The sequence below is a fragment of the Plasmodium brasilianum genome, chromosome 7 (genome assembly GCF_023973825.1).
Source record: "Plasmodium brasilianum strain Bolivian I chromosome 7, whole genome shotgun sequence".
Classification (NCBI taxonomy): domain Eukaryota; phylum Apicomplexa; class Aconoidasida; order Haemosporida; family Plasmodiidae; genus Plasmodium; species Plasmodium brasilianum.
Genome location: NC_090120.1, coordinates 533,894 through 550,332, shown reverse-complemented (window position 1 = coordinate 550,332; position 16,439 = coordinate 533,894). Strand labels below are relative to the sequence as shown.

General features: G+C 25.4%; 3 protein-coding genes across 3 annotated transcripts; all 3 read left to right on the top strand.

The window, feature by feature from the left end:
• Window positions 1-1,682: 1,682 nt before the first annotated feature.
• On the top strand, window positions 1,683-5,078 carry MKS88_001841 (mitochondrial carrier protein; the record flags this gene model as incomplete). The annotated part of the gene is made up of 1 exon (XM_067214804.1): window positions 1,683-5,078. One exon carries the CDS (start codon window positions 1,683-1,685, stop codon window positions 5,076-5,078), a length of 3,396 nt encoding a protein of 1,131 aa, XP_067074145.1.
• Window positions 5,079-7,563: 2,485 nt separating this feature from the next.
• MKS88_001840 (nucleoporin NUP221) lies at window positions 7,564-14,002 on the top strand (the record flags this gene model as incomplete). Its single annotated transcript, XM_067214803.1, has 3 exons — window positions 7,564-13,200; window positions 13,391-13,621; window positions 13,880-14,002. The coding sequence occupies 3 exons, from the start codon at window positions 7,564-7,566 to the stop codon at window positions 14,000-14,002; spliced, it is 5,991 nt and encodes a 1,996-aa protein (XP_067074144.1).
• A 1,357-nt stretch (window positions 14,003-15,359) lies between these two features.
• Window positions 15,360-16,184, top strand: MKS88_001839 (uncharacterized protein; the record flags this gene model as incomplete). The annotated part of the gene is made up of 1 exon (XM_067214802.1): window positions 15,360-16,184. The coding sequence occupies one exon, from the start codon at window positions 15,360-15,362 to the stop codon at window positions 16,182-16,184; it is 825 nt and encodes a 274-aa protein (XP_067074143.1).
• Between the last annotated feature and the right edge of the window lie 255 nt (window positions 16,185-16,439).

The following is a 16,439-nucleotide window of genomic DNA, read 5'->3' as shown; positions in this document are numbered from 1 at the left end:
TTGTAAAATGATAATATACTGATTTTACGACTGGAAGTACATTTTTGTAAATGCATATAATTTCTTGTTATTTTACATAGCATATACTATTTTCATTTTTTTTTACCAATTATATATATAAATTTCAATTTTGGATGTCCATTTTTTGCTTTTAAAAAAATGTTTTTGTTCGTGCTTTCTTTTTAAAATTTGTGTGCAGAAGTACATGCATATTATGTATATATATGTATATGCATATACATATAATATGCGTATATATCTGTTTTGTTATTACGATTTTTTTTCAGTTGCATTTTTTGCTTAAAAAAACATACTATTTGGATTTATGAAAACGAAATATCTTATTTTTGCTTTTTTTTTCTCAATTCACTTAAACAAGATATAGGAAGCAAATACATTTTACGAAACATCTTTTCTACAATCGTGATATAGGCATAATATATGAACGTTTTTTCAATTTAACATATATAATATTATCTTGTAGATCCGAATATATTTTCCCTTTTTTTTTTTTTTTTTTTTTTTTTTTTTGTGCGCTTTTGTTGTTTTGTATATTTATTTTAGCGCTATATCATCGTAATTTTACTTTTCATAAGATAATATCATTTTTATTTTTATTTATTTTGCTATATTTAGTTTTTTTACAGTAGTTTATATATAAACTACTTTATATTTCCATCTTTTTATATTAAATTGATATATAGTTTACGTAAATATGTAATTAGAATATTTATTTGAAACATATTTATGTATACATATAATAGCTAATATGCCTACTTATATTCTCACTATTTTGTGCCATTTATGCCCATCATTATGCATATTTTTAAGATATTATAAAAATTTTTTGTCAAATGTTAATGTAAATTTTAAACGCAAAATAAGCTTAAAATATTATATGCTTGTGAAAATATATTACGTTATGTTTTTTGTATAAGTACTTATGTAATATTTTTTGTTATATATTATTGAATATGTGCTTAGTATGTATATATATACCTGTACACATATTTATACGTATATAAATTCCTATGTATACACACATATTTATACTAAATAAAGATGATACATGAATGAAGATGTTTTTTTCAATTTGTTTTTTGAATTAATATTTAATTGTTGACATTTAATACTTCTTCTATTTTTTTGTTTTCTTTAATTAGTTAATTTTAAAAGCTTTCTTTTTTATTTTTATCATTTTTTATAAAAAAATATTTCGACAATGGAATAATGGTATTTGAAAAATCATAAATTCGTACAATCTGTTTTTTGGAAATGTAAATACGTGTAGTAGAAGTTGTTCTAATTTAAATGTGAAGCTCATTTGTGTACGAACTTCTGCTTTTTGATATGTTTATTGTGGCATTTGCTACAATTTTTTATAAGCCTATCATGTATATATGTATGCATGTGTGTGTGTGTGTTATATGTGTATATATATATATCTAGTTTTTTTTTTAAGTAATTAAGAAAAGAAAAGAAGCAAAAAAAAAAAAATTTCTCAAAATAAAGAAATAGCAACATGCACAATATGTGTAGACAGAAATAAGTAATGAAAGAATAACATATAAACAAAAAAAAAAAAAAAAAATAAAGGAAAAAAAGAGATACATAAAAATAATAATAACATTCAAATTGTAATAATCCAGGTATAACATTAAATTAAAAAAAATAAATGGAAAATGAACGAATTATCAGTTAATGACGCGTTTGACGAAATTGAAATGGAATCTTTTGATTTTATTTGGGAAGAATGGGAAGAATATAAGGGTGACGTTCCCATGTGGCAACATATATTTTGTGGTAGCATTGCAGGGTTAATGGAGCATGTTTTTATGTACCCATTGGATACCCTGAAAACTTATATTCAAACAAATGATCGTTTAAAAAGTAAGAAAATGTCTGAAATGTGTAACTTATACAGTTGCACAGGTAATAATAACCATTTTAGTGAATTATGTGTACACAATAATGGTATTAGTAATAATATTAATATTAATGCTCATATTGATAAGAAAAAGTTTTGTTCATCCACTGGATGTGATAACTGTATATATAATAAGACATGCTGTTATAACATTTGTAATATGAAGATATTTGGACGGTTTAATAAAAATAATATGCGCAGTATGAACACATTTCAAGGATTAGGGGGAAATAAAAACTTACTAAGTAAATTTCATTATAATTTACGTGCAGGAGAAAAAGATGTAGCCCATGTCAAGAACAAACAATTTAGGCAAAATAATTATTGCAATAAAATATTGAATAAGCGTTTAAATAGTAAATGTAATGATAAATATGCTAACTGTAATTATAGGCATATGTCATACGCTTTGAAAGGAGGAAGACGGTATAATTTAATTGTCCGGTCTTCCTTAAAATCAGATGATAGCCCTTCGGCATACAACTGTAAAAATAGAAGGGTTAATTCTTTAATGCATAATATTAACAAAATGGAATATAATAAATTGAGAAGAGGTTCTGATAAAAGGAAGGAAAATTTAGGAAATGGAAACACTAACATTGCTGTGAAGAACGCTGTGGTTGGATCATCATCAAATGGTAGTAGTAACAATAAAGATAACAACTGTAATAGGAACAATTGCAATTTAAAAGAAAAGAAAGTATGGCTCTTTTTGGATAATAAAAAAGAAAACAATTTCCGTAAATGGAAAGAAGTTTTATCAAAGAGCATTTACAAGAAGGATAAAGTAAAAGAAAGTTCTCGAAGAATAAATTACTATAAATATTCGATGAAGATTAAAAGTATGAAAATTTTAAAACGTATCCCAAATTTTAGTATTCATTTAAAGTTGTTACTACAAAAGGAAGATACAAATTATTTGAAACATGGCTATCTTACACGTATGCAAAAGAATAAAATTTTATTGAACTCAATTTTACACAAAAATATACTGATAAAAAATGAAAAAGGGAATAATACATTTCTATATATTAAAAGGGGAAATTGTTTAAGTTCTTTGGTGAACAGTATGAAGGAGACACTTATTTGTTCTGTGAAAAAGTGTTACCATTTTAGTAGATTTAATAAAATTATTAAGGTAAAAGATTTTTCTTCAAATTTATCTTTTAAGTTTTTTTTTCAAAAATTTATGTGTGCTGGTGATGCAAACGTGCAAAGGGAAATGTTGAGGAATTATTTTAAATTGCCTAAAGGCTCAGATAATAATAATAATAGTAAGAATAGTAATGGTAGCAATAGTATTACTTATAATAATAGTTATGGGAATAGTCGTTCTCGTTATTGGAATTATTATAACTTTAGTAGAACAAATAAGAAAGGGAACACATTTCAGAATTGCTATATGAATATTTTGAATACGTTGAAAAATAAAAAAAATTATATCAACACTTTTGCATACTCTGTTCAAAAAATGAAAAGTGCCCTCCTAACAAATTTTAGATTGGAAAAAAATACATCATCATTAATTTTATCAAATGAGGAACGAATGAGAAATAAATGTGCAAATTATTCCACATTATTTAGAAATAATAACATTTTTTTAAATAATTTAATGTATGTTACGAAAAGCAATAATTGTAAAAGTCTGTTTGATAGAAATATTCATTCATCAAACAAACCGAATTTTTACAAAAATTGTAGTAGGAATCGAATTAGTAACGAATTTAATAAAAATTTTAAAAGTTTTAATTTTTTTAAAAGTATTTTTCCAGATATAAACAATAGAATAAATATTACAACAAGATATAATTGTAGTTTAATAAGAAATAATGTGGTGAATTTATACAAAGGAGTAAATGTTGTTATGTTAGGGTGCATTCCGGCACATGCATTGTATTTTTCAACATTTGAATATAGTAAGAAGTATTTTTCAAGTATGAGTACAGGTTACTTTCCAGTTAATATTTTAAACAGTAATAGTAATAATAGAAGTAGTAGAAGTAATAAAATAGATGGAATAAACTACAAACTAAATGACTTAAATTATTTTGGTATAGCTGTGTCTGGTTTTCTAGCAACAGTAGCACATGATATAATTATTACTCCAATTGATACATTAAAACAAAGGATTCAACTAGGAATAAATAAAAATTCCTTAGATTCTTTAAAAATTTTAAGAGAAAATGGAATTAGAAGTTTATATTTAAGTTTACCAATAACACTGCTGATGAACATACCTTATCAAATTATTATGATATGTACTAATGAAAAAATGAAAAAAATTTACTTTGAATATGTATGCAATATGAATGGTGCAAGTAAAAATAATTATGAAAATAAATATACGAGTCATAAGGATAGTAACTCAGGAAAGGTGAAAGAAGAGTTCAATGATCTACATAATTCTCAAAATAAGAGGCAAAATATTAATATAATAAATGAATATAATGAATTGAAACGGACTGAAAAATGTGGTAATAATACGAGTAATTCAAATTGTAACATGGAAAAAGTTAGTGGAATGAATAATAAATTAATGAAGTTTTATATTGATCAAGATTTATATTCTATGAACAATTTTAGTAAGAACAGAGAGAGGAAATTTTTACAAAATGATATTGAAAATGCTATAGGAAGAAACCTAACAGGTTTTAATGAAGAACAAACTAATCGTGACCTTTTCATAAAGAATGTTGTTAATAGATTAGAAAATGATTCGAGTAATAATAATGGTACACAACATTTTGATCATAAAATAAGGGATTCGTTCGATATTTCGAAACAAAAATTTAATAATAATATGGAATTAAAAAATATATGGATGGATAATTATAATAAAAATGATTTTTTTAATAAAACGTTTAATCATATTACTTCCTATTTCGTATGTGCAGGAATTGGTGGGGGTATAGCAGCTGTAGTAACAAATCCTCTTGATGTAATAAAAACAAGAATTCAGACAGAATGTTTTAATACAAAAGGTTTTAATTTTTTTAGAGTAGTTTCTAATTTGTATTATAAGGAAGGACTACGTTCCTTTTTCAAGGGATCCCTAGCAAGAATGGCCTTGTGTATACCGGCTTCAGCGGTATCGTGGGGAACATATGAAACAATGAAGAGATTTTTCAAAATTAACTTTAATTCCATGTAGCTTTTCCAAAAAAAAAAAAATATATATATATATATATATATATGTACATACAAGTAAATATTTACATATCTATACATATACATATATCTCCGCTTTCTTCCATTTGTTCCATAAAATGTTTCATTTTTTATTTTTTTTTTTAGAACTGTTTTGATTTTTGAGTAAAACGATATGCATGTATGTCAACTTGCACCAAGGTGTACCCTTGCATGGCAATATATATATATGTGTATGCTATTATATGTTTCTCTGTATATAAACCTTTACCTGTCCATATGCATGCATGTAAATATCTATGTGTAAATATACATAGGTACACAAATATTAACTCATTTCAGATAATCTAACAGATTTATGGCTAGTTTTTTCTGTTACAACTTATTTACCATAATGCACAAATTCTGTACGAACTTATTTATATTAATTAAGAAACATATTATTTTATTTGCGAATTACCAGTAAATTAAGACAACTATACTAATTCAATGCTGTATAAAGCACAATTCGAATATTTATTCGTAAAATATTATATTGTATTAAACATTTTATTTTCGTATGAAGTTAATGGGAATTTTTTTTTTTTTTTTTTTATTTATTCATATGCTAAAAGTTTTATCCAAAAACTTTTAACAAACAAAAATGTGTAAAAAAGAAAAAAATTTTAAGAATACGCAAAAGAGATTTTTCCTTATTCATCAAGCAGGTGCTGCTTTGTTGTGTCCTTTTAAAGTTTACAATGTGCTACATATTGAATAAATAGGTATATGCATACATATATAAGGAGAGTGTAAATAATGTATATGTAGATTTATTTATTAGCTTCACATAATTATTTTTAGACAAGTACTATACATTAACTCATATTTGTTTTTTCAAAAACTGAAAATGGGTGTATGAATGCGCAATTTTGCTTCTCAAAAGAAAGTAAACTAAAAAATAAAATAAAACAGTATAATATATGGCACTCCACTTTTGTGAAACCTGAAATTTCAATTTTTTTATACTGCGAAAATTCCACTTCTTACAAAATATCTATTCTCTACCTTTAGGCTTAAGTTTTTTTCATTCGTGCGACTATAAGTATACACGCGCATACGTACTTCGTATTCAAGATTAAGTTAAATATATATATATATACATTTATATTTATATACGAAATACAACAAAGAGTTTTCACTATAATTCATCCATTTTTTCAAATATTTTTGATTTTCTCTTCCATTTTGGGTTTTTTCTTTTTTGAGTATTTCTCCGTTTTAATCTTTTTTACTTTGCTTTATTTTTCGCTATAATCTTGTAATGAATACATTTATTCGTATGTACGTATGTATGTATATAAATATATATATATTTTATCGTCTGTTCAACAATTCAATTCAATTATTATTTTTTTTTTTTATTTGGATTATATGTGGATTACTTATTCTTACATAATATATATTTTATTTTGTATTATATTCTTTCTTTTTTGTTATAACTTTATGAACTTCCATTTTTTTTTTTTACATGAACATTTGAAAATAAATTTTTTTTTAATATCTTTTAAAAATATGATTGTTGAGAGCATGAGAAGATTTATAAATGGAACAGCGAAATGTTATGTGAATATAATATTAAAGAGATATTATATGAAAAATTTAGAGTAATAAAGCGTATATTTATGTATGAATACGTGAATAGGTGGAAAAAAATTTTATATTATATAATATTTAACGTTGATTGCGGAAGGAAGAACTTAATATTCTTTTTATCAACAGTAGAGAGAAGAAAAAATATAGTTTTTATTAGGAATAAGATCAAGAGAGTAATATTTATAATACTTTAAAAAAAAAGAAAAATGAAAAAAAAAGATAAAATTTTGTTATATTCTGTTGAATTATTTGATATGTTTAAGAAAACCATATCTTTTATTAAATGTGCAAAGTAGTAGGTATATCAACAGTTATATGTATGTAAAAAAAATTTTTTTTTGTTTGTTTGTATTTTGAATGGAATATTTTGGCACAATTTTTAAGTTTAAATTTTTTAGTATAAAATAAAGGAAAAAACGCAAATAGTTTGGGGGACATATGTGTACAGATTTATTATATACGTATTTACGTAGGTACTTATGTATGTACGCGGAAATTCTACATTGATATATATGCTCTCATATTAGTTTAAGTTATGTAATGTGATTGCCCTTAATTTATTGAATTGGAAGATATGGAAATATAAATTTATAAATATATATATATGTATGTATATACATGTACATGTATGCTTATGTATGTAAGTACATGTTTATAAATGTATGTATGTATGTATGTGTATATTATTTATTGTAATTTTTTTTTTTTTTTTGAATTAAGCATCTTGAATGCGAACTCTTTTATGAATAGCAAGAAGAAAAATATCCCCTCTCAACGTTTTAATAGCACAAACTTAAGAGAAATTTTCTTTATTTAATAATTAGATGATTTAAAAAAATTAAAAAAATATGTTTATGCAAAATTCTTCGTCGAATAACCTTTTTGGATCCTTTAACAATCAAGGAAATAACACAAATAAGGGTATATTTGGCAATGCAAATGTTCAATCAAATTTGGCAAATACTGATCATTCTTCAATTTTTGGAGCATCAAAAACACAGCAATCAAATAATGCGCTAGTAAACAAAAATATATTTAATATGAGTGGTAATTCCACTGGTTTAGGTGGAAGTAAAAGTATATATGACAACACAAGTAGTCATTCGAACTTAGGTAACAAAAATATTTTTGGTAGTTCAAATGTAAATAGTATTAGTAGTAGTCAAGGAAATATGGGTGGAAATAATTTATTTATGAATTCAAGTAATCAAAATAATTTAAATATGAAAAATATTTTTGGTGGTACATCAAATATAAATACTCAAGGATCAAATTTATCTAATAAAAGCATATTTGGAGGTTTACAACAAAATGCTCAGAATACAACATCAAATAATCTTTTTGGGAATTTATCATCTAGTCAAACAAATTCTGGCAGTATGTTTGGAAATTTGTCACCAGGTAGCCAAAATAAGGGAAATAGTTTATTTGGTACTTCTCCATCTTCTAATCAAACATCAGCTACAAGTAATATGTTTGGGAATGCTTCAACAATGAATCAGAATAAATCGGGTGGGCTTTTTGGAAATTTACAATCCTCCAATCAAGGTACAACAAGTAGTAGCATGTTTGGAGGTTTATCATCAAGTCAGGGAAAGACGACTGCGGGAGGTAATCTTTTTGGAGCTATGTCTGCAGGTGTTGGGACTGGTGGAAACACAGGAACAAATAATTTATTTGGAAATTCATCAACAGTGAGTCAGAATAAACCTGGTGGGATTTTTGGTAATTTACAGTCGCCTACTCAAAGTCCAGCAGGTGGTAATATATTTGGAAATTCATCAACATTGAATCAAAATAAAGGAAATAGTTTATTCAGTGCATTTTCTACAACAAATCAGGCATCATCTACAAGTAATATGTTTGGGAATGCTTCAACAATGAATCAGAATAAATCGGGTGGACTTTTCGGAAATTTACAATCCTCTAATCAAGGTACAACAAATAGTAGCATGTTTGGAGGTTTATCGTCAAGTCAGGGAAAGACCACGGATGGAAGTAACCTTTTCGGAGGAATGTCTACAAGTGCAAGTACACCATCAAGTAATATATTTGGAAGTACATCAACAATGAATCAAAATAAAGCAGGTGGAGTTTTTGGAACACTGCAGTCACCAACGAATCAAAGTACAACAAGTAGTAGTAGCATGTTTGGAGGTTTATCATCAAGTCAAACACAACTTACAACTGGAAGTAGTCTTTTTGGAGGTATGAATACAAATAATACTACATCATCAAATAATATATTTGGAAATGCAGTAGGAGGTAATCAAAGTAAAACAAGTAGCAACCTTTTTGGATCATTATCAACAAGTACTCAACCTGCAAGTACGAACTTATTTGGTGGAACAACTTCATCAAGTCAAGGTATGACGACAAGTAGTGTTTTTTCCTCCTCTGTGGCCTCAGGAGCTACTCAAAATAAATTTAATAATATATTCGGACAGGTATCAAGTCCAAATCAAAATACAGCAATACCTGGTGGAACAACAGGGATAGGGACTTCTTCTGGAAGTGGGACAACTTCAACATTAGGTGGAGTAAATACTACTACAGGTACAAGTAATATATTTGGAAATGTATCATCTGCAGGTAGTAATATAAATAATATAGGTGATAATAAGAATATATTGGGAACATCATCAGGTTTTTCCGTAAGCCCAACAACTACCAGTGTAAATCCAAGTACAATAGGAGGAGGTATAGGTTTAGGATCAAATTTAAGTACAGCATTAAGTCAAAGTTTAAACACAAATTTAAGTAGTGTAGGGAATGCTACAAATGCAAGTGGAGCTAGTATGTTTGGTACTTTAGGTGGGGGATTAAATGCTACTGTTGGTGCAAATATGTTTGATAACGGGAATCTAGGTACAGGTTTAACGGTTGGTACAGTAAGTCCATCGAGTACCCTTTTTTTAGGTGATAAAAATATAAGCGGTATGAATATGATTACACAAGAAACACTTTTAGTGGATGGCAAAATAAAAGATGGAGATTTACTAACACAGCACATGAATATAGTTAAAGAAGATGTTGGAGGTAGAGGGAATTTAGATAAATTGGATGAAGATTTAACAATTATTAAAAGGAAAGAAAGTATATTCGATAAAGCATATGATGATGATATTGGAAATGAAAAGGAGCAAGGAGGAGTATTTTATAACCATATTAACTTAATTATTAATGATAATATAAATGATATACAGAAAACAACATTTTCACTATTAAACGACTATGATTCATATATGTGGGATAATTTTAAAAGTAGTATTTTTAAGAATTTTGTTGATTATATAGTTAATTTTAAGCAGAAAAAAAATCAGAAACTTATAAAAAGCAATGTGTTAGATTTAGATCAACATGAATTTCAAATATTAATATGGTTATATAATGTTAATTCGTATAAAATAGACTTTATACCTTTTAAAAGTTTTTATTATTTATTATTAAGTGATACAAATTTAAATTATTCAAAAATGCTTATTGGCAATTCTGATAACAATATCTTATTTGGGAATTTTGTTGAAATTAATGATCATTATTATATGAACTCACAGAGTCATTTTTTCAAAACACAAATAAATAAGCACCACCATGATAGTGTATTATTAAGTAGGGATAAGAATGGATTGGCGAAAAGGAATAGTTTGCTAGATATAGACTCTATATACAAGCAAAATTTAAAGGATATTCTAAATAGTTTACTAAACATGAACCTGTCCATAATGAAAGAAAATTTTAAAAAAAGGGAAAAAGAGGAGTATTATGAGAATAATGAAAACAGCAACAATGAAAGTAATAACAACTTTGGTAATAACAATATTAACGGTGTGGGTAGCATTAACAGTATCAACAATATTAACAATATTAGTGGTGTGAACAACATTGGTAATAATAAGGATAAATTTATCTGCATGAGTAACTATACGTATGAAAATTTGTTACTGAACTATCTGTTTGGGACCTTACAACATTTGCATGATAAATTTTACAAAATAGAAATAACTAATTATGTTTCAAAAGATCTAAACCAAGTAGATGATTATTTTGTTGATGCTAAATCGAACGCAATATTTTCCTACTGTTATGATAACTTTTATAAAAATGAAATGGACAAGGAATATTGTACTATTCATTTTTTCTTTTATCTAACGAATATTATGTTTCGTTGTGGAAATTATATAGGGCTAATTCAGATAATAAAAAATGAAGAATTTGTGAAGAATCTATGTATTGATAGATACCTATACGATTTTGTAATATTGTTAATAAGGATATTACTTTTACTTTATAATAAAAACAATGAAATAAGTATACTTGAAAATATGAATGCTGAAATAGATTGTTGTGATATTTTAAAGAAAAAAATTAATATGTCGAATTTAATTAATTTTTTTCATTCCATTATTTATTTATGTGTGAGTAATATATATGCATACGATTTGTTATGTATTTTATTTTCTGATATTTTTTATAAGAAAGGAAATATGTACATCAATAGGGAAAGGAAAATTGAGATGAAGAATATTTTTCATTACACCAAGAAAAAAAAGAGGCGCCATGTAAAAAATTATGAGCAGGATATGGAAGTAGATAACAGTTACATGAAGAGAGGTAGAGGTAGCAAAACGAGCGAGGATTATTACAGTGATGATATTGTTTCTAACGACAACTACAGTGGTAACAGGAACGGTAGTAGGGGTATCCGTAATTATAGCAACAGTAACAGAAATAGCAGTAGCAATAGCAATAGAAATAGCAGCAGAATTCGTAATAGTAGTCATAATATTAACAACAGTAATATTAATAACCACAGTAGTATTAACCGTAATAGTAGTAATAACAGCATTCTTAATCGTGATGTTATCTATCAGAGTGATAGTCGTAATTGTCAGAATGATGACAGTAACTATGATAAAGAGGACAGTAGCGAATATAACAGTGAAGAAGAAAGGGAAACACCAAAAAGTAAGGGGAAAGCATTTTTTTTTGATATGTTTACAAATATTCTTCAGAAACCAAAAAAGCCCAAAGAGGATCCATTTGGAAATATAGAATTAAATGAAGAAATTGATAAAATTAATAGAGATTCTATGCTTATAAGTAATATTGAAATTTTAGGAATTACGAACAGATATGCATACAATTTTGAATACTGTAATATTGAAACGAGTATATGGATTGAATTAACTTTATTTGTTTCAAAAAATTTTGATTTAAGTGGAAGCAAGTTTCAAGAAAATTTTGATATCTTTGATACCAATTTAAGTTTTTACAATTATGATGATGATAATAATGCATTTTTAAATGATACAAAATATAGACGAGAAAAGATAAATAATAAAATAGAAAAATTATTTACGTGTATTTCTAGTTGTATTATTCATGAAAATAAGGAATATTTTTCAATATGCTCGAAACTTAAAGTAGATGATGTAATAAATAATTTTATTGTAGAGGACGGAAAAATATCGGAAAAAGTCAAGGGGAATATATCAAAAGTGTTAAATAATAATTTTCTTTTATATATTAAATTATTTTATTATTTATTATTAGTAGGTAATTTGTATATAACTGTTGCTTTTCTATCATGTATCTCTAACAATGTTCAAAGAATATTGTTAGTTTTGACTATATTTTTACACAAAAATAATATTTTTGAAAATGCGCAATTAAATAATATAAAAACAAAAACATTAAGCTTTTTAAAATTTCAAAATGAAAATACATCTATTTTGGATAACTCTCATGATATTAATGATGATCTGCAGTCAAGATCAGATAAAATGAATTTAGTCCTTTTGAGTATGAACAATCATGATATACCCTTTGATTATTTTTTACTTCAAAATAATAATATTAATATTTTATTAAAAATAACCTATTTACTTAATTTAAAAACAAATATAAGTATTAAATTATTAAAAAGTATAGTACAACAAAACCAAGATATTTTATTACATGAAAACATAATAGGCCAAATAAACAATGATGGGAATATATATTATGGAAAATTGCATGATTTTTTATTTCTTTTTAAAAATAAGATAAAAATAAGGAAAGATGTAAAATGTTTCTTTTTAATGTATTATATATTATATAAAAAGAAATCCTTTCATAATAATATGTTAAGCAAAAAAAAAAGTGAAATTGATGAAGAATACCATTACAAGTGCAGAAATTTTAAATTTGTACAGAACAAGAATATTAATACTTTGAATCGAATAACTATAGACAACTCAATTATAAGTGTGCATGCATCTATTTTATATAAAATATCTCAGTTTTACGCTATTCTGGCCTACTTTGCAAATCAAAGAAAGAACTATATAATATCGTTTATTTGTTATTATATACTAAAAGATGAACAAAGCGCAATAAATTCATTAATCAGAATTTATAATGACGAACTTATATATTACTATCACAATAGTGATAAAGAGTATAGCTACATACGAAAATGCGCCTTTAGATTTTACCACCTGGCGAAGGTTAGATGGAATTGAAGAATAACTTGTGTGCTTCGCGTATAAATGCATTTTTGACACGTTCAGATGTTTGTGAGAGTGCGTTTATGAATGCTTGTAATAGAATCCCCAGTCCATTTTGTGCATATATATAGGCATTCTTTACACTATTAATATTTTTGTTCTTTTTACATGCTTCTCCATCCGTTTATAGAACATGTGGCCGTCTAATATTAAATTAGAATCTGTTGAAAGTAAGTCATATCTTGTTATGAGCATTCTTTTAATGAAAAGGAAAATGTATGAGGAGGCTTATATTATTTTTTCATCAACCTTAATTCCAGATAATATGTTAGAAAAACTGTCCACTGCGGATTACTACAATATTGATTTATCGTCCAACTTTTTGATGACATTGAGAGAGTTATGTAGAAAAAATTATAGGGTAAGGATTCATTATACATTACGAATATATGTACGTAGTGTGTGCACTTATATATTACATAGTGCTAGATTAATATTATAATGTATAACTCCATACAATATGTTGTTACATACTTAATTATCACAGATGTTATGAATACATTAGTTTGCACATGCAGCTATATCTATTTTTTATTTTATTTTATATTCTTTAACCTTATTTTGTGCCCTATTTATTTAATTCATTGTCCATTTGATTCATCATTTTGGCCTTTTGTAGATAAACGAGTTAGTTGGACCAACGACCCTACATGCTGTTGTTAAATTTTTATTGCCTATTAAAGATAAATTGGACGCTCAAGTTATTGAGAGTATTAACTATTTAGGTACATTAAGCTTTTAAAAAAAAATCGTACCTAAATTTTGTTTAGTTTTTTGGCTCATTTATACCCTTTTTTAATCTCGTTAGCTATGTACAAGCATAAACGAGTAAAAATAAAAGTATTATATAGTAAATAAGTTGTCAAAGTGAACAAGCGGAAAACTGAAGAGTATTTAATTGTCATTTGAAAAGCACACATACGGTATATATATGTACTTATATATATGTGCAAACATACATGGAAAACAATTTGTTTTGCTTATATGGCCATCCATTTATAAACTGAGTATATAAAATAAAAATATTGGCATAAATATATAGATACATAGTTTTGTTTACTTTTATACTTTTATGTTAATAATATTAATTTTGTTTTCCTTTTTTTTTTTTTTTTTTTTATTTTAAATAAAATGAAAACATGTACAAACATAAAATTAATATATGTGTTACTTGATATAAAAAATGAGTTAATTTTTAAATACTCGTTTTAACAATTTTAGTTTGAAAAACACACATTTTCGTGGTAGCATAAAATTAAGGCACCAATATTAGTTACAAATACACTAATATATTAATGTGTGAATAGAAAATCTTAAGAAAAATGAAGAAATAAAGTAAAAATAAAATTATATAAATGTAGAGATAAAATAAAATAAAAGCTCTTAAAGCGAGATCCTGCCCGGATGAAAAACTTCTCAAATTTTTTATCTTATGACAAAAAATACAATAAAATAAAACAAAATAAAATGAAATATAACAAAATAAAATGAAATATAACAAAATAAAATGAAATATAACAAAATAAAATGAAATATAACAAAATAAAGCAACATACAACAAAATAAAATGAACGCTAGCTTATGATGACGGTGAAGTTAAATATTATATTTTTTTGTTGCAGAAACTTATATGTTGAAAAGTAATGAGAATAAATTGATATAAAAAATAAATGTAATCTATGTAAATATGAATAAGCATTAACGTTAATCGTGTATTATATTATTCATTTCTAAATTATATATATGAATTTTTTTTTTCGTAATACGTGAACAATTTATATATTAAATATAAAATGGTATGAGGAATGTTTTTGGGGTATTCTTTTTTTTTTTAAATAAAAAGACTACGCTTTATATTTCAGTATTTCCGTTATTACATTAATTCCATATTTCGCGAAAAATTTAAAAATATTGCACATTACAAATTTGTTTTTTTTTTATTGCAACATATATGTGTATATATGCTTGTGGAAAATAAAAACAAGAACCTGCCTTTTTCTTGAAGAGAATTGTATGAAGCATTTGTGCATTGTTTCCCCACTAAAAAATTGAAAAGCATTTTTTTCTTTTTTTATTATGACTATTAAGTATAAAAAGAAATGTTTAAGATGATTAAAACATTAAAATTGAGTAGATTATTAAAGTTTAACAGCAGCAGGACGAAGTACTTGAATGTAGTATTTTCCAAACACTTTAACACAGTTAAAAATGATTGTATGAAAATTGATAACACGTATATTTATAACGTGTACAAACTAAATGATATATATTATCATAATTTGAAGGTAATAAATAACTATGATGAATATTTCAATTTAGTTATAAAAAATGAATACTTCACAGATTATTCAAAAATACAAAATAAATTAAAAGAGAGTAGAACAACAAGCAATGATCAAAATGTACTAGGAGAGTTATGTCATAAACAGGCTGTAGAAGAACAAAAAAACAATTTGGGTACAATTTCCGAAGGGGAAACTAATGAAAATAATTCTAAAAATATAATTACTTCTAACGATTTACAGGTGTTATATTTTGGTAGTTATGAAAACAATATTAGTATTATATTTTTTGAAAAGTTTAAAAGTATTATTGAAAAAAATAAAAAGTTGCAATTTTTTTTTCTAGATGTTAATGTATGCCCACAGTGCTCGTACAACTGTGATATAACGTATGTACCTTGCATATGTTTAATATATAAAAATCATATATTTAGGAAAAAAATAGAAATTAATTATGAAAGTCCTATAGATGAAAACTACTTAAATGAGTTCCTTAGTAATATACAGCAAAGCATTGATACTTTTCATTCTTATAACAACAAGTTTATTTACACATTAAAAAAACAGAGCAATTATTTGAATACAAAGTACATAGATATTGATAATCAAAATATTCATAAGGAAAACTGGAACACCTACTAGTAAGGTTGTGAAAATGAGAACAGTAATGAGATGGGAAAGGAATAATAGAATAAATTTTCACTACACAGAATTATTCCCTTTTCTTGAGGGTGGGTGGGTTTACGTGTACATCATTATTTAAACATTTTCAGGATTTTTCTTGTGTGCATACATATATACATATATATATATATATATATATGTATATATGTATATATGTATATATGTTTATATATTACGTAAATATATAAGCATATGTTTGGTCTCGTTTATTTT